The following is a 27,232-nucleotide window of genomic DNA, read 5'->3' as shown; positions in this document are numbered from 1 at the left end:
CATTTTGGGAAAAATAGAAACAGGGGCAAGTAGCAGTATAACAATAACTAACTTACCTTCTAGAGAATTGGCATTGTTTTTCCATTTTTTTTTGTTTGTTTGTTTTCTTTTAGAAGGGTCTCACTCTGTCACCCAGGTAGGAGTGCAGTGGCACAATCACAGCTCACTGCAGCCTCGAACTCCTGGGCTCAAGTGATCCTCCCACCTCAGCCTCCCAAGTAGCTCACAGGCATGAGCCACCGTGCCATGCCTGGCTCAATCTTTTTTTTTTTAAATGAAAGATCTGTCACTGAGGTGGTGGAAGTGCCTTGAGTACCATCACCAAGATCGTTTCCTCTGTCATGTCCCTCTCAGCCCTAGAAACATCCATTATGATGAGGTTAAGTCTCCTAGTTTCCTCCCTTTTTTTTTTTTTTTTTTTTGAGACAAAGTATCCCTCTGTCACCTAGGCTGGAGTGTAGTGGTGTGGTCTCTGCTCACTGCAACCTGCACCTCCTAGCTTCCAGTGATTCTCCTGCCTCAGCCTTCCGGGTAGCTGGGATTATAGGTGTGAGCCACTGCGCCCAGCACCTTCTGGTTCATTTTCTTGTACTCTTCCATATGTATTCCTTAACATATGTTTCTCCTTGGTGAATTTTTAAATTTAAATGGCATACCATAATATATAATAAGAATGTCCTACAAACCGGGGATGGTGATGCGGGCATGCAGTCTCGGCCACTCAGGAGGCTGAGGCAGGAGGATGGCTTGAGCCCAGGAGATCTGACACTGTAGTATGCAATGATAGCACCTGTGAGTAGTCACTGCACTGCACTCCAGATGGGGCAACAAACTAGACCCCATCTGTTTTAAAATTTTTATATGTTGCTGTTTTTAGATTTGGGGTTTTTTCTTTGCAGTATTCCACCCTGTGAATACAAAATATTCTATGTATTTATTACCCAGTTTTAGGTTGTATTCAATATTCTGCTGTTATAAACAGTGCTATAGTGAACATCCTTGTAGAAGTCCCCTTGAGCATGTGCGAGAGATTCTTTAGGGTTTGTGTATCTACAGGTCAAATCGTTAGGTCATAGCTTGCTTATGTGCATTTTAGTTAGATTCTATCAGATTACCCTTGTATTGGCTGAAATAATTAGAACTCACACCAGCAGTGTGTGGGTCATTTCTTTATATCCTTTCAAACACTTGATTTTTTTTTTCAGAATTTTCATTTTTGCAAATATGATGGATGAGAACTACTTATGGTGTTGTTCTCATGTGTATTTGTATGACTGGTGATGCAAGGGGCCCTTTTACTTTTTTTCTTTTTTGTTTTTGAGATGGAGTTTCGCTCTTGTTGCACAGGCTGGAGTGCAATGGCGCGATCTCGGCTCACCGCAACCTCTGCCTTCTGGATTCCAGCGATTCTCCTGCCTCCTGTCTCCTGAGTAGCTGGAATTACAGACACTTACCACAACACCCGGCTAATTTTCATATTTTTAGTAGAGACAGGGTTTCACCATGTTGGCCAGGCTGGCCTCGAACTCCTGACCTCAAGTGATCTGCCCATCTCAGCCTCCCAAAGTGCTGGGATTACAGGCCCTTCTTACGTATTTATTGGCCATTTGGAGTTCCTCTTCTGTGAATTGTCTGTTCAAATCATTTGTCCATTCTCCCATTAAATTATCATTTCCTTAATAATTTTTAAAGCTTCTTCATTTATTCTGAATACTGCTCTTTTATTATTGCATAAATTTCAAGTGTCTATCTGCAGTATATCTTCTGTTTCAACTTTTTGTGTGTCTTGCCATTCCAAAGTTTTTAATTTTGAAATAATCAAATTATTAGTTTTCCTTAATTCGTTTTCATCATCGTTTGGTTCATAATTTAGGGTCATCTTTAAGAAATTCTTCTCTAACCTGAGGTCATAAAGATATCCATCTCTATTTTCTTCTGACAGCTTTAAAACTTTGTTTTTTCTATTTAGTCCTTTAATCCATCCAGAGTTTATATGTGTATAGAGTAGGAGGTAGTGATGTGAGCATTTTTCCCTCTGGTGAAAAGCCTAATCTCTTTTTTTTTTTTTTTTTTTGAGATGGAGTCTTGCTCTGTCGCCCAGGCTGGAGTGCAATGGCATGATCTTGGCTTACTGCAACCTCCATTCCTGGGTTCAAGCAATTCTCCTGCCTCAGCCTCCTGAGTAGCTGGGACTACTGGTGCACCACTGCCATGTCCAGCTAATTTTTTTTCGTATTTTAGTCGAGACGAGGTTTCACCGTGTTGCCCAGGCTGGTCTCAAACTACTGAGCTCAGGTAGTCTGCCCACCTTGGCCTCCCAAAGTGCTAGGATTACAGGTGTGAGCCACCGTGCCTGGCTGAAAAACTTAATCTCAATACTTTGTGCAGTTCACAATATCGAAGATGGGTGCCTATAGACAAATAGACGCTCTGTGGCATAAATAATACAGTGGTAGAACAATAGAGTACTTCGTTTCTTCCTGACTGAAATTTCTTTCTGAATTCCCTGGCTGATATTTTTCATTGTGAGTCGATTATCTAGATGTTCTGCTTTGAAAAGTATGTGTTTAGGGAATGTTTTTATTTGCGTACTTACTATGTTTGCTATGGAAAATTTAGAAAGTATTGTTAAGTAAAATGAAGAAAATAAAAACCATCTAAACTCCCTCCATTCTAGCATTAACTACTATTTAGGTTTTGGGGATAACGTTTTCCTGTCTTTTTACATTAATGTAATAATAGTTCACATTTATTAAGCATTTTCTATGTGCCAAGTACTATTCCAGTTGCTTTACATGTATTCATCTGATCTTCACAATAACTTCGAGGGGCAGGTATTACTGTCCTCATTTTACAGAGAAAGAAAATGAGGCATCAAATACATGATTGGTGGGGTGTTTTTTAGTTTTTTGAAAATACTATTTATATAGTTTTATACCTTGTTTTTTCATATTAGTTATCCTTCTGTGTATACCTAATATTCTATTATGTGCACAGTTCCTCATATTGTAAGTTTGGGACTTTTAAGTTCTTTGCATTGTTAAATTGTAAGGTTTTTATGAATATTTCTTTAGCAGAATTTCTACCCACCTTCTCCTGATCTTCTTCCTCCTAATAATTTGGTAACCAAAAATTGATAGTTTTAATTTGCATTTCATTGATTACCCCGATATTGAATTTTTTCATATACTTATGCCATTTTTTTTCCTATTTTGTATATTACCTTTTCATTACCTAGTTGTCTATTGGTGTTCATTCTTTTATCTGTTGACTTATAAGTTCATTAAATGTGGTAGTGTGCTTAGGAAACTCTTACCCTACCCCAGGATTACCTAAATACTCACTATTTCTTATGCTCTGACTTTCTTTTAGTTACATTTAATTCTGTAGTTCACTTGGAAATGGGTAGAGAAGAAGGATATGGTGTGAGGAGGGAAACTACCTTCCTTCTTTGCCTCCAAAATTACTTATTTGACATAATACAGTTACCGAATAATTCATACTTTGCCCCATTGGTTTGAAATGCAAACTTCATTACTTTGTTACATATAATCACCAAGAATTTCTCAGGTCTCTTAAGTTTTTTCATTGATCTATTTGTTCAGACTCCAGAACAAAATTTAGTAACTATTCCGTGGTATTGGTTTTAATCAGTAATCCTCATTCATGTCCTCCACCTGCAAATATAAATTTCCTTTTTTCCTTTTATATCAATAAGTTATTGCTATAATGATTACCATCCACAGCTTTGTATCTGCAGAGTAATGATCTAAGATAATTATTTCTGGTCAGATAATTCTTTGCAATCTGTTGTGTTTGGTTGCAGATGAAGATACTGAATTATACAAGGCAGAACCTTAGGTTTGTCTGGTGCTCTGTACCAGCATGGAAATAGTGAATATGTAAATGTATTAAAATGAGATCACTCTAGGAACCTGTCTGCATTCAGAAAGAATTTTGACTAAGCTTATATTCAATCAATCATCTGCATATATACTTTTTAATATCTAGTCTTACTACTTGATTCTAAACAAGTGACCAATTTTAGTATGAAGCTTTTGTGACTAATTAATAAGTAATTTTATGGCTTTTGTCATAAAATGAGGCTTGTTTCATTTATATTGGGTTTTGTTTCTTCCCCTCCTCTAGGTAGCCTTTCCAGTAAATATATGACTCAGGGAAAAGCCTCAGCGAAGAGGACCCAGCAGGAATCATGAGGGAAGGAAAATGCAGCACTCTAAATGACCACTCAGGCGTTCCTATTCACTCGGAAAATTAGGTTCATTTCACAGGACACAGCAGCGTAGATCAGGCTTCAACTTAACATTTAAGGGAAATGTCAGATTTTTTTTTAATTTAATGAAATTGTTAATGAGGAAGAATTTTTAATATAGTCTTATCCACCACCCATCCCCATAGATTTAAGGATTTTAAAAGAAAGCCATGATGTATGTATTTAAGCCAGGTTAAAAGAAAAAATGTAACTATGGACCGGTATTCAATGAATACAGTTTCATGGTTTTTAATTCTTTCAAAGCACATTAAAAATGGTGTGCTGATAAACCCCAAGTAAATTAACCCTTTTTCCGTATAAATCCATTTTTTGTTTTGAAGAGGGGAAATTATATTTATTGTTGTTTACTGAATCCTTGTGTGAAAGCATATCAAATATGTATGAACTGCTACTGCTGTACTTCCGATTTACAGACATCATTTTATTGCTATTTGTAGACGTGATAACATGAACATGAGTACCTATTTATGTGGGCCTTCAGTGGATGAGAAGTGCCACTCAGGTCTCTGGGGTCTCCCTCTCTAATTTTAAGTAAACTGACATATAACTACTATGCTTATCAAAATGAAGTAAGGAAAACAGGTAGTCCTGTTTGCCACTAAAAACATTTTCAAAGGAAAAATAAAATGAAAGTACTTTTTACTTTTTATGATATTCAGAAATTAGGATGAAGAACTTTTAAAAAATTCCTGAAGATCAAAGAAGTGATCTCTGCCAGTCCCAAGTGTGGTTGGTGTCATTCTGGGTCTGACTGGAGCCCTCCTGGACTGTTTCTTTAATTTCAAAAGCCCTGAAGACATAGTACCTGGTCAGAACTATGCCTCGGTTTATTTATCCTTTTGAAATAAAATCAAAATTTCAACCTGTAATTTTATCTACATTATTTTCTAGTGGAAGATTCCTAAATTTCCTGGAAAAAAAAAAAAAAAGATCAAGGAGTGAGGACATTGGGAATGACAGTAAGAGGAGTTTAACGAAAAAGAAGAAAGGATAAATACACTGCTCTAAGATAGTAGACAGAGTTCCCTTTGACTTGTACCCTTGCAGTCATTGGTGTGTGTGAACATCCAGTGTGTTCCAGGCTCTGGGAACGTGTACATTTGTTATTATAAAAGGCACAGATGGGAGTGGGGGGGGGCGGGGAATTTGTAGGCAGGGAGGCGCAGGGGGTGCTTACTGGGCAAACATTCCGGATGTTCGAAGATTCAGAAGACGCATATCCCTGTGCCCTTCTTTTTTAAAAAATTATTTGAAGACAGTCACAGCTAAGACAAATCATATCAAAATTAAAGACTTCAGAATTTGGAGGCCATGGTAGAAAGAATTAGTGATCATTCCCTACTCATTTTGAACGCAAACTAATGAATGACGCAACCTGGGCTGATGCTGCTCTACGTGACTGTCCTCAGCTGCCCCCCTTCTGGTTTCTTCTCTTTAACTCACGCATGAAAGTCGACTAGGCTTACAATGCTTGTCACACTTTTCTTTGAGAAGCCCATTGATGCTGTTCTGTTGTTTTCTGGCATTATAGCAGAAGACACGTCTAAGACCAGGCTAATTTTTGTTCTCTTGTAGGTTTTGTTTTTCTGCCTGGGTGCTTCTGTTTTTTTTTATCCCTGTAATTCAGAAAGAAAATTACCTCAGTATAGAAATACATCTATCCAGCAACTTCATGCTAGCAAAACTTCAAGTTTAATCTCTACATGACTGGCTTAATTTTTACTGTCACTCTGGTGCTTCCTGTTTCTAATAATGGATTTTCTTATTGCACTTCTAATTTTCTGGAATTTACCTCACTGACCTTCCTTTACCTCTCATTTCCTTAATTTCCTTATATTCTCTTCCTTTTCACAGGAGCCATGTTTTCTTGTATACCTTTAAGGATGTTAAAAGTTTCCTACATTTTAATCTGATCCTTATGGTAGCTTCTGCCCAAAGTACTGGGTCTTTTGTTTGATTTTCAGTTCCTCACAGTGGATCCCTGGGTCAATGAGCAGTATTTACCAGAAGGCCTGCAAAATGGATTGCCCTTGATTCTTTACTTGGATGTGGTCACAGCCCCATCTTGCTGCCCCAGCTGGGATACTGAAACATCTGCTCTTTGCTAAGTCCATTGGCCTAGCTGTCTTTCAGGTGCAGCCAGCTTATCTGTCTTCAGCTCTACAAATGCCCCATTACCAAGGTTCTCCTTGCCACCTTCTGTCAGGAACAAAAATATGAAATCTCTTTAGTATAGCAGTGGTCCAGTGGCCCCAACCTATGGTGTTTAAAACTTGCTCAGCTGGGTGCAGTGGCTCACGCCTGTAATCCCAGCACTTTTTGGGAGGCCGAGGTGGGCAGATCACTTGAGGTCAGGAGTTCAAGACCAGCCTGGCCAACATGGCAAAACCCCGTCTCTGCTAAAAATACAAAAATTAGCCGGGCTTGATAGTGGGTGCCTGAAATCCCAGCTACTCGGGAGGCTGAGGCAGAAGAATCACTTGAACCTGGGAGGTGGAGGTTGCAGTGAGCCGAGATGGCACCACTGCACTCCAGCGTCAGTGACAGAGCAAAACTCTCTCTCAAACAACAACAACAAAAACTCCTGCTCAATGTGTGCAGGATCAGCAGTGTGCAAAAATGTTTTTAAATGTTCTTAGATAACTTCAGTGTATTTTTCTTCTTGAAATATGTTTGACAAATGGCTTTTTTTTCTTTTTTCTTTCATGAGTGGAAAAGATCCTGGATACATCAATAGATTCCAGTGTTACAGGCAAAAATATATACACACACACGTTGAAAACAGAATTTAACAAACCCCTGTAAAACTGTAAAGCCCTCAGTAGTTTTTTCTTTGGAAGCAGGCATATTTGGACAGCAGCAGTCAAGAACTTCACAGACTTTCCACTGAATGGAACTCTAGACTCAGACAAGGCCTGGCCTACCTCGTTTTCCAGCTGTGTGGCAGTCCCCTAATCTCAGGCAGTTCGGTCTCCATTCCTATAAAATGGAAACCATACTTGGCTTTCCACAGAGTTGTGATATCAAGTGAGGTCTTACCAGGAAAACACTTTTTTAAATGTCTAGAACTATGAAACTAATGCCTGAAGTGCAGAGTGAGACAGTTCACTATTGTAAGTTCTGTCACATATTAGTGGAAATCTAAAAGTGGTTACAGCTTGTAACTCCTTTGACACTTACCACACCCACCTCATTTTGACACCACAGGACAGCTGCTGTTCTGAGATAAGCTCACATACTGCTTAAATAATCGTGAAATTTATTCTAACAGCTTATTTCAGGGACTTGTGCCAATTTCAAGTGATATTAGAAACTAACAAGTAGATCATGTGACTGAATGCTTATGTGCAAAACAACTAACCAAGTTAAAAACTGAATAGTAGGGTTTTTCTTTTTTGTTTGTTTTTGTTAAATAGTGGGTATTAAATAGAGGAAAGAAGTCTGTTAAACATACACAGGATCCTGAATCAGAAAATTGAGGACTAGATTTTTTCAATAGTGTCTAATGCTCTCTACTAAAATCCTTGAGTTTCAGCATCTGTAAAACTGCCATGCCTGTGCTTCTGCCCTGTTCAGCTCAAAGCTGTGAGGCTAGTATGAGATAATATAATATGCTCATGGGGTGTTCTGAATCTTGTAAAGTGCTGCGCAACTGTGTAATGTGTCAATAATTGAAAAAAAAAAAAAAGACATGACATCTTTTATTTTTATTAAATTTTATTTTTAGGGCTGCTTTAGGTTCACAGCAAAGGTAAGCAGAAAGAAGTGAGCTGCATGTATCCCTTGTTTCCACACGTGTCCCACTGTCACTCTGCACCCCACTACACTTGTTACCATCTTAAACCTACATGGACACATCATTAGCTCTCAGTGCCCATAGTTTACCTTAGGGTTCGCTCTTGGTGGTGCACATTGTGTGGATTTTGACAAGTGCATAATGATATCTTATCTACCATTATAGTAGTTTCACAATACATGGCATCTTTAAATACTCATTAACAATTACCATTTGAGTGAGGCTGTGTGCCTTGTACCCCTCTAAGGACTTCTCCTGTCATTTAATCTTCACAATATCTGTAGGAGGGAGGATATGAGATCCCAAACCCCCAGGGAGTCAAAGATGAAGGCCAAGAAACAAACCCACCACACTACCACCTCTCTATGCCCCTCCCTCCCTTCCTTCCTCCCTCCCATCCTGTTTTTAGTTTCTTTGAAGACACAATCTCGCTCTGTCACCCAGGCTGGGGTGCAGTGGCACGATCTCGGCCCACTGCAACCTCCGCCTCCCAGGTAGCTGGGATTACAGGTGCCCGCAACCACGCAAGGCTAATTTTTGTATTTTTAGTAGAGACGGGGTTTGACCGTGTTGGCCAGGCTGGTCTCGAACTCCTGATCTCAAGTAATCTGCCCGTCTCAGTCTCCCAAAGTGCTGGGATTACATGTGTGAGCCACCGTGCCTGGCCCCCAGTTTCGTTTCGTTTCTTTTTTCCTTTTCTTTTTTCTCTCCTTCCTTCCTGCCTTCTCTCTCTCTTTCTCTCTTCCTTCCTTCCTTTTCTTTCTTTTCTCTCTCTCTCTCTTTCTTTCTTGAGATAGAGTCTCACTCCCTTACCCAGGATGGAGTGCAGTGGCACGATTTCAGCTCACTGCAACCTCCGCCTCCCAGGTTCAAGCGATTCTCCTGCCTCAGCCTCCTGAGTAGCTGGGATGACAGGTGTACACAACCACACCCGGCTAATTTTTGTATTTTTAGCAGAGATGGGGGTCTCACCATGTTGGCCACCCTGGTCTCGAACTCTTGACCTCAGGTGATCTGCCCGCCTCGGCCTCACAAAGTGTTGGGATTACAGGCGTGAGCCACGCGCCCGGCCCCCAGTTTCTTTATGTGCAGATAAGGCTTAGGGAAAAAAAAAAAAAAAAAGCATCCTCTTACTGTCAATGCGATTGCATTTCTGTAGCAGGAAGTCAGAAGTACTTGATGGAATTCTGAACTCTCCTTTCGGAACCTGCAGGAGATCAAAGATAAACTGGGCTTTAAAAAATGTTTCACTTATTAGTTCTTTCCACATCCAAACACTGCGAATCTGTCCTCCCCAGGACTGCTCCATAGACCCCCTCCTGCCCTTTTCCCTTCACTTCTAGCACTTCAATGACAAATGCCACCTGCCTTGATGTCCTCCTCTTTTCATCTGCTAACCCTGTCCTGCCAGGATCTCATTCTTCCCTGGCCCTTTACCTGGCTTCCTGTGTATGCCCGGGTACCGCGCCTGTGCACAGTGTCTGGTGCTCAGGAATATTGCATCAAAGCAGAATTAAGCCCCTGAGCAGCCAGGACAAGGTCTGAAAACACGTGTTAAATCCAGTAATTGTTGCTCGCTATAAATGTGACTATTCACAGTGCTGTCCAGTCACATCTTCAAGTAAGGTTGGGTTCCCAGTTCAGCACCAGAATGAAAACTGCATTAGTCACCACCCTTCAGCATCCCCAGCAGTACAGCACGCTGGGGAAAAGGGTGAGGGGTGGAGATTTATTATACAGTTCTGCGGTAACGCCCTGCTCTTAAGAACTGCCTAGCTGGACCACAAAAGAAGAATGAAAATGGATGTAGATGTCTGGCATCGGAACGATCACTCTGCAGTTGAGAGCATAAGCTCCCCGTGCAGGGTTGACATGCGTCCTTAAGCGTCACCGCCTATGATGATGTTTGTCACGGTGAGTATTTAAGCAGGGGGTGACGCTGCACTTTGCCCGGGGGCAGGTGGCGAAGCTACGCGCATCCGGGGTCAGCTCATCTGAGGTAAATGCTCCCGCCCTCCCTCCCGCCAGCTCCCCGACGTCGCACCGACTCCGTCCCCGGCGGTGACGACATTCCTCCCGGGTCCTGCGCCCCGCAGCGTGGTAACCCCACGGCAGGCGATCGCGCGCAATCCAGCTGGTAGCACCCCGGCGTTGAGCGGCAAAACCCCGCCCCGAGCGGCTTGCCCCGCCCCCTGCCCGTCACTCACTCAACCCACCCAATAGTGGCGTTGGGGCGGGGCTAGGCCTGAGGGAGCCGTGCGCCGAAGCTTGTGGCGTCAATGCGCCCGCCGTGTCCATGGAGAGAGGCTGAGGTGGCCGATCTCCGGCCCGAGGCACCGGGGCGCCGGGACGGCGAAGATGTCGGCTTCCTTAGTCCGGGCAACTGTCCGGGCTGTGAGCAAGAGGAAGCTGCAGCCCACCCGGGCAGCCCTCACCCTGGTGAGTGCTCGCGGTGCGCGGTGGGGCCCGTGACATTGCCCGTGTCCGCCCCGTGCAAGGGGAGGTCACTGCGGTCGGGAGCAGGGCCGCAGGGGCGCGGACACGTCAGACCTCGGGGCTGCCCCGACCTGCAGCACAGCCTCGCCGCCCCTTCCCCTTCGGCCCCTCTTTGCAACGATAAACAAGTCCCGGGCGGGGCTGCTCCCTGGTCCCCGGAAACTACGTTTCCCGGCAGGCCGCGCGGCAACCGCGTGCGGGCCGGAGGGGAGCCCGGGGCTGGGCGTCCCCGGGGGCCGATCGCTTCCACGCTCCAGTGGGCCTTCGCTGTTCGGCCCCTCCGGTTGACCAGAGGCTGAACGTGCCCGGTGCCGGGGGTGCCCGATGGTGGCCCAGAGTCCTATCCTGGAGGTGCGTGGGGTGGGGAGGGACGAGGTTTGCCGAAGGACCGCTGTGTCAGGGCGACAGCGTTCGCAGAGGGCGAGCACAGCGGCAACAAAGCCCCCTGCTGCTGCCGAGGTCACGGCCGCGCCGCGCAAAGCGTTACTTACCGGTGTCCTGGGTGTTTGAGGCCTTTGAAACTCCCTCTGTGCCTCCAGCAAGCCTAGGCTCTTAGGACAAAAGATGATTTCCCGGAGTGAGTTTAAAGCGTTTTCTGGGTGAAAGGTCAAACACTCAGGGCACCAGAGTACAGCCATTGATTACTTAGAGGATTCAGTGAGCTCGGTGTTCCAGCCGCACCGTGCAGTTTTTTAGTGGAAGGAAAATCCAATAACATAAAATTAGCCCCTTTAAAGGGTTCGGTGCCATTTAAGACATTCACAGTGTCGTGCAACCATCACTTCTATCTAGTTCCAAAATATTTTCACCCCAAAAGAAAAACTTATGATCACGTTCCTACATACACTCCCCTCTTAGTTAAGGAGACGACTTCATGCAACCATTGACTTAGAGACTGGAAAAAAAGCGATTTAAATTGATTCATGGATTCTTTTGCATGTAATGCCAAAAGGGCCTATTACCAGAAAATAAGTTTGTAGCAGAGTAGAAGAAAATTGTGATCAAGTGAGAGAATTTATTTTTATAATCAATTTTTTAGGCCTTTGATGTTACTCTGATTATATATGGTACTACTAGTGTACTGATTACATATCATTCTATATTACCTCTTTTCTGTAGGAGCAAGCAAATTTTCATACACCATGGGATGTAGAATTAAACAAGGTTTTAAGAACTAGAGGGCACAACTCCATTCTTTGTGTCTCTTTCAATCTCAGTAAGAGTTATTCAGAATTCTTCCACTGGTAATGGTAGATCCAGGAAGAGCCAGAAGGTTCAGGAACAGTTTTTACCTTCTATTTTTTGCTTTTTAGCAACCCTATTAACTGATTTTTTTTTTTTTTTTTTTTTTTTTTTTTTTGGAGACAGGGTCTCACTTTGTCTCCCAGGCTGTAGTTCAGTGGTGCAATCCTGGCACACTACAGCCTCAACCTCCTGGGTCCAAGCGATCCTCCCACCTCAGGCTCCCAAGTCTCTGGGACCACCGCTGTGCACCATCATGCATGCACCTAGGGTCTCCCTGAGTTGGCCAGGCTGGTCTCAAACTCCTGGGCTCAAGCAGTCCACCAGCTCAGGCTCCCAGTGTGCAGGGATTACAGGTGTGAGCCACCATGCCTGGCCCTGATGTCTTTCTCCATCACCATTTGACATGTTACCTTTTCCTTCAGAATTTCTTTTTTTTTTTTTTTTTTTCTTTTTTTGAGACGGTGTCTCGCTAGGTCCCCGGGCTGGAGTGCCGTGGTGTGATCTGGGCTCACTGCAACCTCCACCTCCTGAGTTCAAGCAACTCTCTGCCTCAGCCTCCCGAGTAGCTGGGATTACAGACGTCCACCACCATGCCTGGCTTATTTATTTATTTATTTATTTATTTATTTTGTATTTTTAGTAGAGATGGGGTTTCACCATCCTGACCAGGCTGGTGTTGGACTTCTGACCTCGTGATCCACCCACCTCAACCTCCCAAAGTGCTGGGATCACAGGCATGAGCCACGGTGCCCGGCCCTTCCTTCAGGACTTCTGAGTCAGTCCCTTCCTCTCCATTCCTAGTCATTTAGAAAGATCTGCTGTGTTTCAGGACAAATGAATGAGTTATACAGTTCCCAGCCTACAGGGACACAGTCGCAGGCCAAGCCTTTGCCACCTCTTTGGTCTCTCTCCACACTTGCTCCCCTCTGCTTCAGTACATGTTATCATAGCAGTTCTCAGTTCACAGGGTTGCCGTGTTGCCTGACTCAGCTGTTCTGGTTAACTTGCAGGAGTCTACTGTCTGAACTCTGTCGTCCTACTTACAGTATGGCTGACTTGAGAAGCTCTTTTCTCTGTGGTCTTAGAAGCTGTACCAGAGAGAAGGCACATCAGTGCTGTTTTCCGCACAGTCTGTGTTGGTGGGCTTGCAGTCATTTTAGTTCCAGCATTCGTGCCCTAGTCAGGACACTATGACATGTATTGCTCTTTGTGCATAGTTTAACATCAGCATGTATCATCAAGTGCAAAAATATTGATGCAGTCAAAGGCCTAATGAGTGGAGACAGATAAGAGCAAACAAAAGTATACGTAATTTAGTAAAACTGATCGGAAGAGATAAATGTTACTTGGGTCTAATAAGTGGAGACAGATAAGAACAAACAAAAGTATACCTAATTCAGTAAAACTGATCAGAAGGGATACATGTTACCTGGATATATAAATTTTTATATTAGTAATTTGACATGTTGCAACATTTGAAAAGTGCTGTGTCTGTGGATTCTACCAGATGTCAGCAAAAGGCTAGGAAAAGTAATTGATAATATAACACAGTTCAGTGCTGTCAGTATCAGATTATCTACATCTTCCCTATTTGCCTACATATCTAGAAATTGACAAGTGGAATTGAACTTGCAGGAGCCAGATGTGATTAAAGAATTGAAGAGTAAATGCTGCCCTGCTTGCAGACAGATTTATTTCCATCATTGTACAAGTCAGAGCAACCCTAATTTGTAGGTTTGGGGTGGGTCACAGCTGTGCATTAAAACTCAATCAAGTTCTGTGAGAGAATGATGATGCTGTGAGAGAATGATGATGCACAGCCACGATCATTCTTGATGAATTCATTGTGTACAGAAGGTGCCTTAGGGCTTCACTTTCTATTGGAGTCCGGTTGAGAAGCTAGGAAATGCTTAATGCTCAGTAAGGAAGTGTGTGTTAGTTCACTGAACTAGAACCAGGAGTCCTTTTGAACAGTGACCAAGCACTAAGATTTCTGTCCGAAGGCAATTTGGGAAATACTACACAAGAAGCACTGGAAGTAGCCTAGCAATCTAACAGTGAAAGAATGGTTAAGTACATGAGAATAGATCTTGTTGGTGAAGGATGTAGTCTGTGTAAATTATGATTTTTTTAAGTTTTAGAGTGAAGGGGTGGCCTGCCCCTCCACACTTGTGGGTGTTTCTCGTTAGGTGGAAACGAAAGACTTGAGAAAAGGAATAAAACACAGAGACAAAGTGTAGAGAAAGAAAAGCGGGGCCCAGGGGACCAACGCCGGCACCGGCCTCTGAGTTCCCTTAGTATTTATTGAGAATTATCTTAGTCATTAAAAGGATAAGGGAGTGGCTGGACAATAGGATTATTGTAGGGAGGAAATCGGCAGTAAGACATATGAAAAAATCCTTGTAATATGACTAAGTTTAAAGGAAAATGCTGTGCCACATCTCCATAAACCTTTTAGCAGTATTGCTCCAGCAAGTCCCACCTTATTCCTAAAGGCGGTTTCTCCTCACTCAGTAAACAAGGCACACAATGGGTATTACCCGGAGATGTTCCATTGCCCAGGGAGGGGCAGGAGACAAATGTTTTTCTCTTTCTTGAGATTTAAGAGAGTGGTGATGACTTTTAACCACAAGCAGCCTTTAGGCACTTGTTTAACAAAGCACATTCTGCACAGCCCAAAATCCTTTTAACCTTAAATCACCTTCGCACATGTCTCTTGCAAGGACAAAGTTGAAGGTAAGGTCACAGATTAACAGCATCTCAAATACAGAACTAAATGGAGTCTTTTATGTCTACTTCCTTCTATATAGACATGGTAACAAGCTGATCTCTCGTTCTTTTCCCCACATTAGAGTTGTAACTCTTCATTCTTTGACTTATGCTGTGCACATTATTTAATCTTTAATACCTAAATCACAATAGCAGGAATAAAAAGATGATACATTTAAACCATTAAACACTTAGAAGGTGTTCAGTAAATGGTGAATATATTTTTATTACCATGTATGAAATGAAAAAAAATTGTTAAATTGTTTAAATGGAGGCTACAAAATTATGTATATATGCCATAATTACAAACCTTTTTCTTTTTAGAGACAGGATCTTCCTCTGTCACCCAGGCTCATATGCAGTGGCATGATCATGGCTCACTGCAGCCTCAAACTCTGGGCTCAAGCAATCCTTTCACCTCAGCCTCCCAAGTAACTGGGACTACAGGCACATGTCACCATGCCTGCTAATTTTTTTTTTAAAATTAAATTTTTTTAAAATTTATTGTAGAGACAGGGTCTTGCTCTGTTGCCCAGGCTGGTCTCAAACTCCTGGCCTGAAGCCATCCTCCCACCTTGGTCTCCCAAAGTGCTGGCATTACAGGCATGAGCCACCACACCTGGCCTACAAATATATATGTGTGTGTGTGTGTGTGTGTATATATAAAATATTTGTATATTATATGTGTTTTGGGTGTGTGTATACACACATACACAAATAACAAAAGACAAAAGAAAAACAACACTCTAATGCCAGCCATGGCTGTTAAACAATGGGTTTAATAAAATACACTATACTTGTTCACTGGCTCTCTTTATTTACCGTCTTTTGTTCCCCCAGAAAATTGATATTTGACATTAAAATGCCATGTTTGTAATGAAATTAAAATAAGTTGTTGGCACGTGTTTAGTACGCATAATCACAGAGTTAACTTTGGGTTTTAATTTAATTTTGTTTTCTTAAACAGCAAAAAATGAAATTTGCCTGGGGAGTTACTTAAAGAAATACAGGATTGAGAATGAAAAGTTTCCTACAAGGATTAGAAAGTGTATTGCTATGAAGTAGTGATAAAACATTCATCTACAGTGCCTTTTCCCATAATTTTAACAGCAGAAAAATCTTGGAAATATTTATGTTTTTTAATTAGGCCAAAATATCTTACCTCAAAGATAACCTCTTACTTTAAGTCATATTCCTGTGATTTGCATTCAGGAAGCTCTTAAATTTTAAAACATGGGCCAAGTCTCAGGTAAGTTATAGTCATTAATAGTACATAAATTTCTTGAGAATTACATGTTCTTAGTACTGGGAAGTGCACTGGTACTGGCGTTCTGCGAGGCCCTGCAGCATGCTGTGTAGTTGAAGATTTTATGCTGTTTCCCTCATGAATTTTCCCTAAGCACAAAGGTGCCAGAGTATGTAGACTTAAAGCAGGGTAGGATTCTCAGCCTCTCCCTGATACTGAGACACAGAAAGTACTTTTTATAGCTCAATTTTTTTTAAGTCCCAGCTGTTCCCTGTTTAACGACTCTCACTGGTTCTGAAAATCAGATCAGTCACTTTGAAAGTCTTAAGAACCTTTTCCCTTGGTTGAGTACTCACCTGGGTTATCCATCATTAGTAACACCCTCCCAATGAAGTAGGTTTGGTTTTGATCTGAGACAGGAAAATTAAGACACATGTTTAGTTCCTGTAACAGCAGCTTCCCAGGCACACAGGTTCCTGTTGAATGTTACTTTTCCCTTAAAGAGCCCTTCAGTATAAGATGTAAACATGAGCAACTTTGTGATAAGTAGACCAATCCACACGAATTGCTTTCATTTACTGTATTTAAGTGTTTCCTGCTAAAAGTTGAGAAAATAAGAAAATAGATGACTTTGTAAAACCAAATTAGATAATTTAGAAAATCACTTGGAGATAAAAAAAAATTATATATTTGGGGCTGGTAAACGGAGTAGTGTGACAGACATGTTTGTTTTGTTTAGATCATGCAACGGTGTGGCCGTCTGTGCCTTTGATCTACTCACATTAAATCAAGACCACGTTTAAGATTTTAGTTCCAGCAGGTATTTTCCATGGCTATGCTTTTTGTTTTTTGTTTTTTTGGAGACAGAGTCTCACTCTGTTTCCCAGGCTGGAGTGCAGCAGCAGGATCTCGGCTTACTGCAACCTCCGCCTCCCGGGTTCAAGCGATTCTCGTGCCTCAGCCTCCTGAATAACTGGGATTACAGGCACGTGCCACCATCCTCAGCTAATTTTTGTATTTTTAATAGGGACAGGGATTTCACCATGTTGGCCAGGCTGGTCTCAAACTCCTGACCTCAAGTGATCCTTCCACCTCAGCCTCCCAAAATGCTGGGAATATAGGCATGAGCCACCACGCCCAGCCAAACTATGCCTTTTTAAAAGAAACTTACAGAAAGCTATTTTTATTTGACAGTAAATGATTAATTTCTTCAGCATGCACACAGGAAAATATTGTGAAAATTTACAAGTGGTTGATAAGAAAGCTAGCTTTTATTGACAGTCATTTAGAACAGGGGTCCCCAGTCCCTGTGGTACAGACTGGTACTGGTCCATGGCCTGTTAGGAACAGGGCCTCACAGCAGGAGGTGAGAGCAGCAGACTAGCCAAGCATTACCACCTAAGCAAGCTCCACCTCCCGTCAGATCATCAGCGGCATTAGAGTCTCATAGGAGTGTCAACCCTAGTGTGAACTGCAGGTGTGAGAAGCTAGTTTGTGTGCTCCTTATGAGAATAATGCCTGATGATCTGTCACTGTCTCCCATCACCCCTAGATGGGACCATCTAGTTGCAGAAAAACAAGCCCAGGGCCCCCACTGATTGTACATTTTGATGAGTTGTATAATTATTTCATTATATATTACAATATAATAATAGAAATAAAGTGCACAATAAATGTAGTGCACTTGAATCATCCAGAAGCCATTCCCCTTATCCGTGGGAAAATTGTCTTCCTCGAAACCAGTCCTTGATGCCAAAAACATTTGGGACCACTGATTTAGAAGGGTAATGAGCACTTTTAAAAATAATAACTATTTTTATAACTATTTAAAGTTGGTATTCTGTGACTCAAAAAACAAAAACAAAACCATAATCCTGCTCTTTCCGTTTTCTCCTTCCGCCCTGCGTTGTAGGACTGCTTGCCTCCTTTTCTGATAGAACCATGGGAAAAGGCCTTTAGAGGCCACCTACTGGCAGTGGTTTGTTTGTTTACAGTGACATGCAATAAGAAATGTGTATACACAGATAGTATATATTAATAACTGAATTAAAAGTTTTACTAAACAGTATTCACTTTAAGTGCAGTGCATTGTTTTCTATTTTAAATTTTTAAGACATGTTGGTCTTCACATTCTTAATTACTTTCATGCCCTTCTAAACTGGGTCTATACTGTGTTTAAACGTGCTCATCTAGCTGAACGCCCACCCCGACAGGGCAGGAGAGTACACTCTAGGGCCATCCATTGGGCTGGCTCCTCCAGGTGTCCGTCCAGGCCTCAGTTTACTACCAAGTCTTAGGTCATAATATCTAGACTTTGAGACTTCAGAAGCAGTCTCAACGACTTGACTATACAGTAAAATGTCAGTACAAAGAACTGAAGGGCCTGCAGAGCACTGCCAGCTAGAGGAGCTGATAAAGTAGGAGGGACACACGTAATCTCTTCATTATGATGTACTCTCATCATCATCATAATGCTTGGCTTTTTTGTGCCTGACTATCCTGAATGCTTTTCATGAGTTTAAATATTTAATCCTCGCAAGAATCCTGAGGTGGAGAAACTATTATCCCTGTTTCATCAGGGTGACTACCGTGGAGGCCCAGCTAGGAAGTGGGCCAGGAATGCTGGAGAACAGCCTCCTTCCCAAGGAAGTGGAGTTGGTAATGGCGACCTGTTTCACACAAACTCTGATGCCTTTCTCATTTTGAGGTCCACTGAGCTATGTGAAACAGCATTTCTCCTGGGAAACAGCTCCTCCTTGTTCTTATTTCTGTTATTGACTAGCTTAGTTTTCTTCATCTAGATCTCCTGAGATGCTGGTTTAATCCACGTTGGAAAAAATCGGTGTGAGCATTTGGTGGGACTGGTGCAAGAAGCACACCCTGGGTTATTTTATGCTGGTAACACTGTTTCCTCAAGCTATGCATTTTGATGGTTTAGAAAAAGATTGTGAGTAAGAAAAAAAAAAAAGCGTAGGACGAATAATCAACAGGAAAAACACCTGAAGGTTGGCCTTCCCAGTGAGATATTTGATTCCTTCATTGGCTCTTTGTCGTAGGCAACATGCTGGTTGCTGGGCATAGAGTTGGTGCACAAAATAGATGCTGCCCAGAAAAATAGCATTTGTGATATGAGTGAATAGCACCTTAGAGAGAAGGACAGGGAACCAACCTGAACTGAGGAGCAAGATTAAAAGGATGTTGCTAGCAGATATTTTTTAAAATAAAGAGGGTATTTTGAATTCAGTATAGTTAGTGTATTTCTATATAAAGTCCATAAGGTAACCTGGGAAGAATGGAACATAAAGTTGTCACATGAATTTGCTAAAAACAGACTTACGAAGACTGATAAATAAGAGGCTTTGAAGAACAAGTTTTGTAGCTAAAAACATCATTTTCTTTTTTTCAGACACCTTCAGCAGTAAACAAGATAAAACAACTTCTTAAAGATAAGCCTGAGCATGTAAGTAAAACCAGTTAATGATTCAGTAAAAACCCGAAGCTGTATTTCAAAGTAAATTTATCCTGTGATATACAGTATTATTTCATTTAGGGGTTTTTATTTAAAAGGTAAAATATACTCAGGATTTTTTAAAAATTCAAATAATACAAAAGGGCATTTAACTAAAAGGAAGTCATTCTTTCTTCCAAGGAGCAACCTCTTTGGTGTCCTTCCAGGAGTAATGTATACATTTGAAGTGGCTGGACCTGATTTTCTCAGCCTCCTCACAGTTGACACTTGAGGACAGATTGTAGAATGTTTGACAGCATCTCTGGCCTCTGTCCACTAGATACCAGTAGTAACCCTTCTTTGCCACAACAAAGAATCCACATATGTGGAACCCACCAATACGGAAAGGTGACTGTATGTATAGAGTAAAAGTATTGTGAGTACTGTTTCACCAGCAGTTCCTGATTCTACAAAGCTTTGGTTGCCACAACCAAAGATGTCTCCCTGAGGGCAACCACTGGCCTAGACTGGGCTTGTTATTCTTGTGTGTGTCTCTTCCTACCATAAATGTTTTCATTACACTTTGCTTTTTACCCTTAATAATGTGGCTTGAAGATATTTCCATATCATTGTGTAATGATCTGCCTCCCTTTCTTGCCTGCATGTAGAGTATATTCCATTGAACAAGTTCGATTTCTTTAACCAGTGCCCATGTTAAAGGGTCGTTTTCATTCAGTGCTGCCACAAACACCGTTCAGCAACTATTTAGTGGCTGCAGTGTGTCAGGCTCATTGTTCTAGACCTGTAAGCATGGCTTAGTTCACCTACATAGGATCCATTCCTATATATAGAATTGTTGAGCTAGGAGTGTGTGTATCATCTTAATTGTACGTTGTTAGTTGCTGATGGAATGCTGTAAATCATTTCAAGTAATGGACTATCAATATTTAATAATTAGACTGTGGAGTGATATCTGGTTTCTGTTGTTAACCTACGTTAGAATGTAATGGAAGTTCTCAAACCTGCCTTTTAAAATTATTAAATTTCAGAGGATATCAGTGTTCTGATTCAATTTGGATAGACCAATGACTAGAGTACACATTGGCCTAATGAAAACAAGAATTTAGCTTTGCAGAATCAGGAACTGCTGGTGAAATAGTACTTACAATACTTTTACTGTATACAGTCACCTCTCCGTATCTGTGGGTTCGGCATACATGGATTCAGTCAACCGCAGGTCAAAAATATTTGGGAAAAAAATAGAAGGTTGCATCTGTATTAAACATGTACAGACTTTTATTCTCCAAACAATACAGTATAACAACTATTTATGTAGCATTACATTATTAGGTATTCAAGTCATCCAGAAGTTATTTAAAGGACATGGGAAGATGTGTATAAGTTATATACAAATACTGTGCCATTTGCATAAGGGACTTGAGTGTCTGCAGATTTTTGTATACTCAGGTAGTCCTGGAACCAATTTTCCACACATACTGCGGGATGACTATTTAAATGACTATTTAAATGAAAAAGCAGATCAGCCCTAAGACCGAGAACTCAGGTAGATATTGTTTGAAAATTGCATTAATGTAAACATCGATATTTTTAAAGTGCTGTTTGGTCGCTTTTTTAAACTTCTTTTGTCTGTATTGACTGCAGTCTTTTGCTTTCTGGTGTTTGAGACTGTACACAAGTCTGCACTAGAATTCAGATCCCATGTAGAGAGAGGATTGCCAGGTGATGGACTGTGAACCCTGGTGAATCCTAAGGAAACATTTCAGAGTATATCTCACAGAACAAGGTAGAGCAAAAACATTTTAGATAAAGTCCCAGGCTGGACAGGGTGGCTCCTGCCTTGTAATCCCAATGCTTTGAGAGGCCGAGGTGGAAGCGTTGTTTGAGTCCAGGAGTTCGAGACGAGCCTGGGCTGCATAGTGAGACCCTGTGCTACGAAAAGTAAAAGAAAGTCCATTTTGGTGTGGGGAGGCTACTGTCACTTTATTAGTATAATTGTTTAATCTGTACTACTTTAAAACTAAGTTTATATTTTCACTTCTTTTTCAGGTAGGTGTAAAAGTTGGTGTCCGAACCAGGGGCTGTAATGGCCTTTCTTATACTCTAGAATATACAAAGACAAAAGGAGATTCTGATGAAGAAGTTATTCAAGATGGTGAGTTTTTAACCAACATTTTTTGGGCACGTTGTTTTGCCTAAAATTGTTAGCCTTGCACAGCACAAAGTAAAAAATAAGGATAGTAGCAGGAATTATGTAAATAATGCTCACTGTGTGTGTAGGCGTTGTTTGATGGAATTTCATGTATTAACTGATGTATACACAACGCTGAATGAGGGTGGTACCATATTATCCCTGTTTTTCTGATGAAGAAACTGAGGCACAGAGGGGTTAAATAGTTTAAGGTCATAGTAAGTGGCCTAGTAAAGTTCTTTCCAGAGACTGTGCTCTTAGTAACTAATTGGTAAATTATTCTATAAGCTTGTTTTAACTATGAAAGATCATTGTTATGTCCAAAAGGGAACCAACCTTAAACCTCACAGTGAGCCGAGAGTTTCTGTGTAAGCAGCAGTTTTATATCTGTGTCAAATAAGTACAAGTTGGGTATTCCAACCCAAACATCTGAAATCTGAAACACTCCCAAATTCAAAACTTTCAAAGTGGGTGCCAGCATGACACTCAGAGGAACTGCTCATGGGAGCTTTTTGGATTTGGGATGCTCAGGCAGTAAGTATAATGCAGATACAGTCACACATCACTTAACATTGGAGATACATTCGGAGAAATGTGACATTAGACAAATACCCTGGGGTGTACTTACACAAACCCAGATGGCAGAGCCTACCACATGCCTCGGCTAGATGATATAACCTATTGCTCCTAGGCTTCAAACCTGTACTGCATGTGACTGTCCTGAATACTGTGCACAGTTCTAACACAATGGTATTTGTGTAAACATACCTAAACAAAGAAAAAGTGTAGTGAAATTTCACTGTAAAAGATCAAATGTGGTCGGGTATGTTAACACAAGCCTGTTGTCCCAGCTATTCAGGAGATTGAGGCAAGAGGATTCCTTGAGCACAGGAGTTCAAGATTGTAGTGTACTGGCCAGGCGTGGTGGCTCACCCCTGTAATCCCAGCACTTTGGGAGGCCAAGGTGGATGGATCACGAGGTCAGGAGTTCACGACCAGCCTGGCCAACATGGTGAAACCCCGTCTCTAATGAAAATACAAAAAATTAGCCAGTGTGGTGGCGCACACCTGTAGTCCCAGCTACTGGGAGGCTGAGGCAGAAGAATCGCTTGAACCCTGGGAGGCAGAAGTTGCAGTGAGCCGAGACCATGCCATTGCACTCCAGCCTGGGTGACAAAGCGAGACTCCATCTCAAAAAAAAAAAGAGAGATTGTAGTGCACTTTGTTCATACCTGTGAATAGCCACTGCCCTTCATCCTGGGCGACATAGCAAGACCTCCGTCTCTTAAAAAAAAAATGAAGAAGGAGAAGAAAATAAAACACGGTACACCTGTATGTGGCACTTACCATGCATGGAGCTTGCAGGACTGGAAGTTGTCCGTGTGAGTCAGTGAGTGAGTAGGGGAGTGGTCAGTGAATGTGAAAGCCTAGGACAGTACTTTGTAGTACTATAGACCTTATAAACCTTGTACATTTAGTCTTCAGTAATAAATTAACCTTAATTTACTGAAACTTTTTTACTTTGTAAGCTTTGCGATTTTTTTTTAACTTTTTGACTCTTTTGTAATAACATTAACTTGAAACATACATTGTACAAATGTACAAAAATTTTTTATGTCCTTATTCTGTAAGCTTTTCCCTATTTTTCATTTTTTTCTTTCTTCTTCTTTTTTTTTTTCTCTTTATAAACGTTTTAATTAAAAACTAAGACACAAACATGCGTATTAGCTTAGGCCTCCACAGGGTCAGGGTCATCAGTATCCGTGTCTTCCACCTCGTCCTCTCGTCCCATTGCCATCAGGAGCAGTAACACTCATGGAGTTGTCATCTTCTCTGATAACGATGCCTTCTTCTGGATACCTCCTGAAGACCTTCCTTAGGCTGTTTCACAGTTAACTTTTTTTCCTAAGTAGAAGTACGCTCTAAAATAACAATTAAAAGTATAGTATAGTATAGTAAATACATAAAGCAGTAACATAACCATTTATTATCATTATCAAGTATTATGCAGTGTGCATAATTGAACATGCTTAGACTTTTATCCGACTAGTAGTGCAGGTTTGTTTATACCAGCATCACCACAAACACCTGAGTAATGGGTTGTCTTGTGATATTATGGTGGCTGCAGCATTGCTAGGCAGTAGGAATTTTCAGCTCCATTATAATCCTTTTTTTTTTTTTTGAGACAGAGTCTTGCTCTCTTGCCCAGGCTGGAGTGCAGTGGTGTGATCTCGGCTTGCTGCTGCGACCTCCGCCTCCCGGGTTCAAGCGATCCTCCCACCTCAGCCTCCCAAGTAGCTGGGATTGTGGCGCCCACCACCATGCCTGGTTCATTTTTGTATTTTTAGTGGAGCTGTATTATCAACTCATGTTTTTGAGGAATCCTGTATTTCCAATTTTTATTAAAAACTATTTAATTATAATTAAATTTAATTTATAATTAAAAGTATTTAATTATATTTACCACTGCCCCCTTCTTCCATCCTCTAATCTGTTAAAACCTATCTAAAATAAATAATTTATCTTGTCATTGGAAGTATGCACTTAGCTTGCAGTTCTTACCTCCATGGGAGAATGAGGCCTAGATTCCTAAGTGTGCTTTCTTATTAAACTAAAGTTACTAATCAATAAAGACCTTTTAAAAATATATTATTTTGAAAATTATAACACATTATAAACCTTAAGATTCTCATCTTAAAGAAAAGGTGACTTAATTACATATTGTTTATATTTAGCTAATGGCTCGATTTCTTATAAAGAAGAAAGTTTTTTGTTTTGTTTTGTTTTTTTTGTTTGTTTTTTGAGAGAGTCTTGCTCTCTTACCCAGGCTGGAGAGCAGTGGCACAATTATGGCTCACTGTAGCCTCTGTCTCCCCGGCTCAAGCAATCCTCCCACCTCAGCCTCCTGAGTAGCTGGGACTACAGGCACCCACCACTGTGCCCAGCTAATTTTTGTATTTTTAGTGGAGACAGGGTTTTGCCATGTTTCCCAGACTAGAAAGCTTTCTTAAACTGATTGTATTTGTTGGCTGGGCACTGTGACTCACACCTGTAATCCCAGCACTTTGGGAGGCCAAGGTGGGAGGATTACTTGAGCCCAGGAATGCAAGACCAGCTTGAGCCACATGGTGAAACCCTGACTCTAAAAAAATACAAAAATTAGCTGGTCCTGGTGGTGTGTGCCTGTAATCCTGTGGGAGGATCACTTGAGCCTGGGAGGCGGAGCTTGTGGTGAGCCATGATCATGCTACTGCACTCCAGCCGGGGTGACAGAGCGAGACTCTGTGTCAAAAAAAAGATTGTGTTTACAAAGATGCTGACCTCTACCTGTGTAACTACTAGGGAATAGTACCTGTTTTCCATCCCATAACCAGAAAAAACTATTGTTGTACTGATTGATCTTACTAAAATAGCCCCATTGTATCGCAGTCCTTTGTATATCTTTAAGCTTAAATCCGTGTATCTAGTGTATAGATGTTATTACAGAATTTTCATAAATTTTTTTTCGTTTCATAAAACTCACTGAGAATATACACTTTCTTCACGTTGCAAACTGGAAAAATGAGTGAAGTGTAGTGAAAGGTAAATTCTCATTTTGCATAAAATTGTCATGGGATACTTACATAAAATTCTCCCCTAATGTGATTGTTTGTGACATAAATTCGTGTGTGGGAAAGAAAGGGCAGACAGGAAACTGAATGCTTAATTCCTTAAGGAAATAATTTAAAATGTTCAAAGCTTCCTGTTTGACTTTTGTTGATAGTCACTATTTAAAGTTCACTTGTGCTTTGAATCAGCGAGTTCCATAAGGCTCCTGGCTTTATATGACACATGCTTTCTTTTCCCCAAGGAGTCAGAGTATTCATCGAAAAGAAAGCACAGCTAACACTTTTAGGAACAGAAATGGACTATGTTGAAGACAAATTATCCAGTGAGTTTGTGTTCAATAACCCAAACATCAAAGGGACTTGTGGCTGTGGAGAAAGCTTTAATATTTGAAATCTCAGGACTCTTCTGGCCGTAGGTTCCAGGAAAGCTCGTGGAATCCTTGTTGCTCACTGCGGAAATTGTGTGACTGTCACATGCTGGAAAATAAAGTGATACATCTTGAAAATGAAGCCAGTGTGTTGGATTCCAGAAGAAATGATATTTGTATTCTCTATAGGGGACAGAAAGTGAGAAGCCATCACTCTCTTTGGATCATGTAGGTCTCTTGCATCCTTTGTTTTAGAACCAGTTTCATTAAAGTTGCCTTCCTGGGCACCTGTTTATCCATTTCCTGAACTGTGTGCACTCCTTAGATCGCTATTGAATGGCTTGAACATCCCTCAACATTTCTGCCAACCAGATCGGCGACTCCAAAAATCCGAGACAGGACACCCTGACTGCTGGTAGTAACATGGTAGTGCATTGTTTTTCCCACCCAAACTTAACATAGCCTTTTTATACACTTTTATGAAAAATTTCATTGTCAGATGCCTCATTGCGTACCCTTTAATAGTACCAGGCAAAGATTTTCTTCAACTATAGTACAGATTAGTTCTGAGTGATGGTATCAAAAAGTGAGAAAGACGCCATCCATTTGTTTTTTAATCCATTTCTTTTGCCACCCTATATGTCTGTTCAGAGAGGGGATCTCAAGCTGACTTTGATTCTTTTAGTTGAGGAGTCTCTTAAAGCCACCTAGCCCACCTCCCTCAATTCCCTATGTGAGGGAGCAAAACCCCAGAGAAGCCAAAGGGCTCCTGTCCACTCCAGTTCCACAGGCCGGGGAGAGTAGGGACTCGACCCCCCACCCCCTTCCTTGTAGGTGACACATGCTCTGTCCTCTGAGGCAGTCAGTGAAGGCAAATGGTCTGACTTCTCTATGTGGCCAACATTTTGATAGAATTTCTTTATAATTTGATAGAGATTATATTATTTTTATTTTACTTTGAGTGGGAAGAATTTTAAAACCTTTTTATGTGAATTACCATCTTGTTTCTTTCACCTTTGAAACAGTGGATTGTAGCAGAGACGTTGTAGCAACCCAGAGTTATGCTTTTGGAATGTGGTCCTCACTGTGCAGGAGAACATGGGGATCCTTTGTTAAAATTCCCAGTGTGCATACACTTCCTGGTTCCTCCGTCCAGTTGCTAAAGTTCTTAGTATTTTAGCCCAACATTTTTATCACCTACTTTTCTTGAAAAGTGTTCCTTTTGTCACTTAGTTACTGATTTTCCTGGGTTTGACATATTAAGTATTCTATGAGATGATATATATGCTTTTTTTGAAAGCTGATTCTCATGAATTCAAAGCTGAGTTCGTTTCTTTTATTCACTAAAGTAGCTGGCACAAAACACATAAACCTAGAGCGGTAGTTTTATGTAAATGCTCATGAGTTTGTATCGATAATATAATTGTTGATCCACTCATAATTTGTGCAATACTGTATGTATGTAGACATTGAGTTGTCAATTAAAGAAAATGTGGCCTCTTTGTGATCATAAAATTGCCTTGTTGAGGGGAGAGGGTTTGGGACAGCAGCTGCTAAAGCCAATAAAAAAATGACTGTCTTTTCTGCCGAGGCTGCCTGTCACCAGGCGTCTTCTCTGCCTAACACTGTTTATTCCAGAGTCCGAGCTGCCGATTCTCCACACAGCCCTGGAGAGACCATCTCAGGTGGCTCTCCTCTCCCTGGCTTTGCTAGCCAGGCTTTCCTCCTTGTCCTCCCCCTGTGAGGTCATCCG

General features: G+C 41.3%; 3 protein-coding genes across 12 annotated transcripts in view; 2 read left to right on the top strand and 1 right to left on the bottom strand.

Moving 5' to 3' along the window:
• Positions 1-5,163, top strand: part of TUT7 (terminal uridylyl transferase 7) — a 65,901-nt gene extending 60,738 nt beyond the window's left edge. For 5 of the 6 annotated variants that reach the window (XM_010377798.2, XM_030919297.1, XM_030919301.1 and 2 more), the window contains one exon: positions 4,150-5,163. In XM_010377798.2, coding sequence (XP_010376100.1) covers positions 4,150-4,217 — 68 coding nt within the window. In that variant the 3' untranslated portion in view covers positions 4,218-5,163. The remainder of the gene's footprint in view (positions 1-4,149) is intronic. The other variant, XM_030919298.1, reaches the window with a different exon arrangement.
• On the bottom strand, positions 5,157-11,392 carry LOC115893910. Of its 3 annotated transcripts, none has more exons than XR_004053927.1 (3): positions 10,135-10,251; positions 9,225-9,297; positions 5,157-5,910 (listed from the first exon to the last, which is right to left on the bottom strand). XR_004053927.1 is itself a non-coding variant. In XM_030919302.1 (2 exons), the coding sequence occupies exon 1, from the start codon at positions 11,222-11,224 to the stop codon at positions 10,595-10,597; it is 630 nt and encodes a 209-aa protein (XP_030775162.1). In that variant the 5' UTR covers positions 11,225-11,392; the 3' UTR covers positions 8,879-9,297; positions 10,307-10,594. The 3 variants fall into 3 exon arrangements, 1 of the variants encoding a protein (XP_030775162.1); XR_004053926.1 differs by lacking the exon at positions 10,135-10,251 and adding an exon at positions 9,528-10,039; XM_030919302.1 differs by lacking the exons at positions 5,157-5,910; positions 10,135-10,251 and adding an exon at positions 10,307-11,392 and having other exon boundaries at positions 8,879-9,297.
• ISCA1 (iron-sulfur cluster assembly 1) lies at positions 10,153-26,994 on the top strand. 3 transcript variants are annotated; one of them, XM_010377777.2, is made up of 4 exons: positions 10,153-10,529; positions 19,253-19,306; positions 21,362-21,467; positions 25,354-26,994. In XM_010377777.2, the coding sequence occupies exons 1-4, from the start codon at positions 10,449-10,451 to the stop codon at positions 25,500-25,502; spliced, it is 390 nt and encodes a 129-aa protein (XP_010376079.1). In that variant the 5' UTR covers positions 10,153-10,448; the 3' UTR covers positions 25,503-26,994. The 3 variants fall into 3 exon arrangements, with proteins under 3 accessions (XP_010376079.1, XP_030775165.1, XP_030775164.1); XM_030919305.1 differs by having other exon boundaries at positions 10,375-10,529; positions 25,528-26,994; XM_030919304.1 differs by lacking the exon at positions 25,354-26,994 and adding an exon at positions 23,693-24,634 and having other exon boundaries at positions 10,375-10,529.
• Positions 26,995-27,232: the final 238 nt, after the last annotated feature.

The sequence above is a fragment of the Rhinopithecus roxellana genome, chromosome 16, assembly GCF_007565055.1.
Source record: "Rhinopithecus roxellana isolate Shanxi Qingling chromosome 16, ASM756505v1, whole genome shotgun sequence".
Taxonomy (NCBI): domain Eukaryota; kingdom Metazoa; phylum Chordata; class Mammalia; order Primates; family Cercopithecidae; genus Rhinopithecus; species Rhinopithecus roxellana.
Note: the sequence above shows the minus strand (reverse complement) of the source record. Positions and strands in the feature narration are given on the sequence as shown.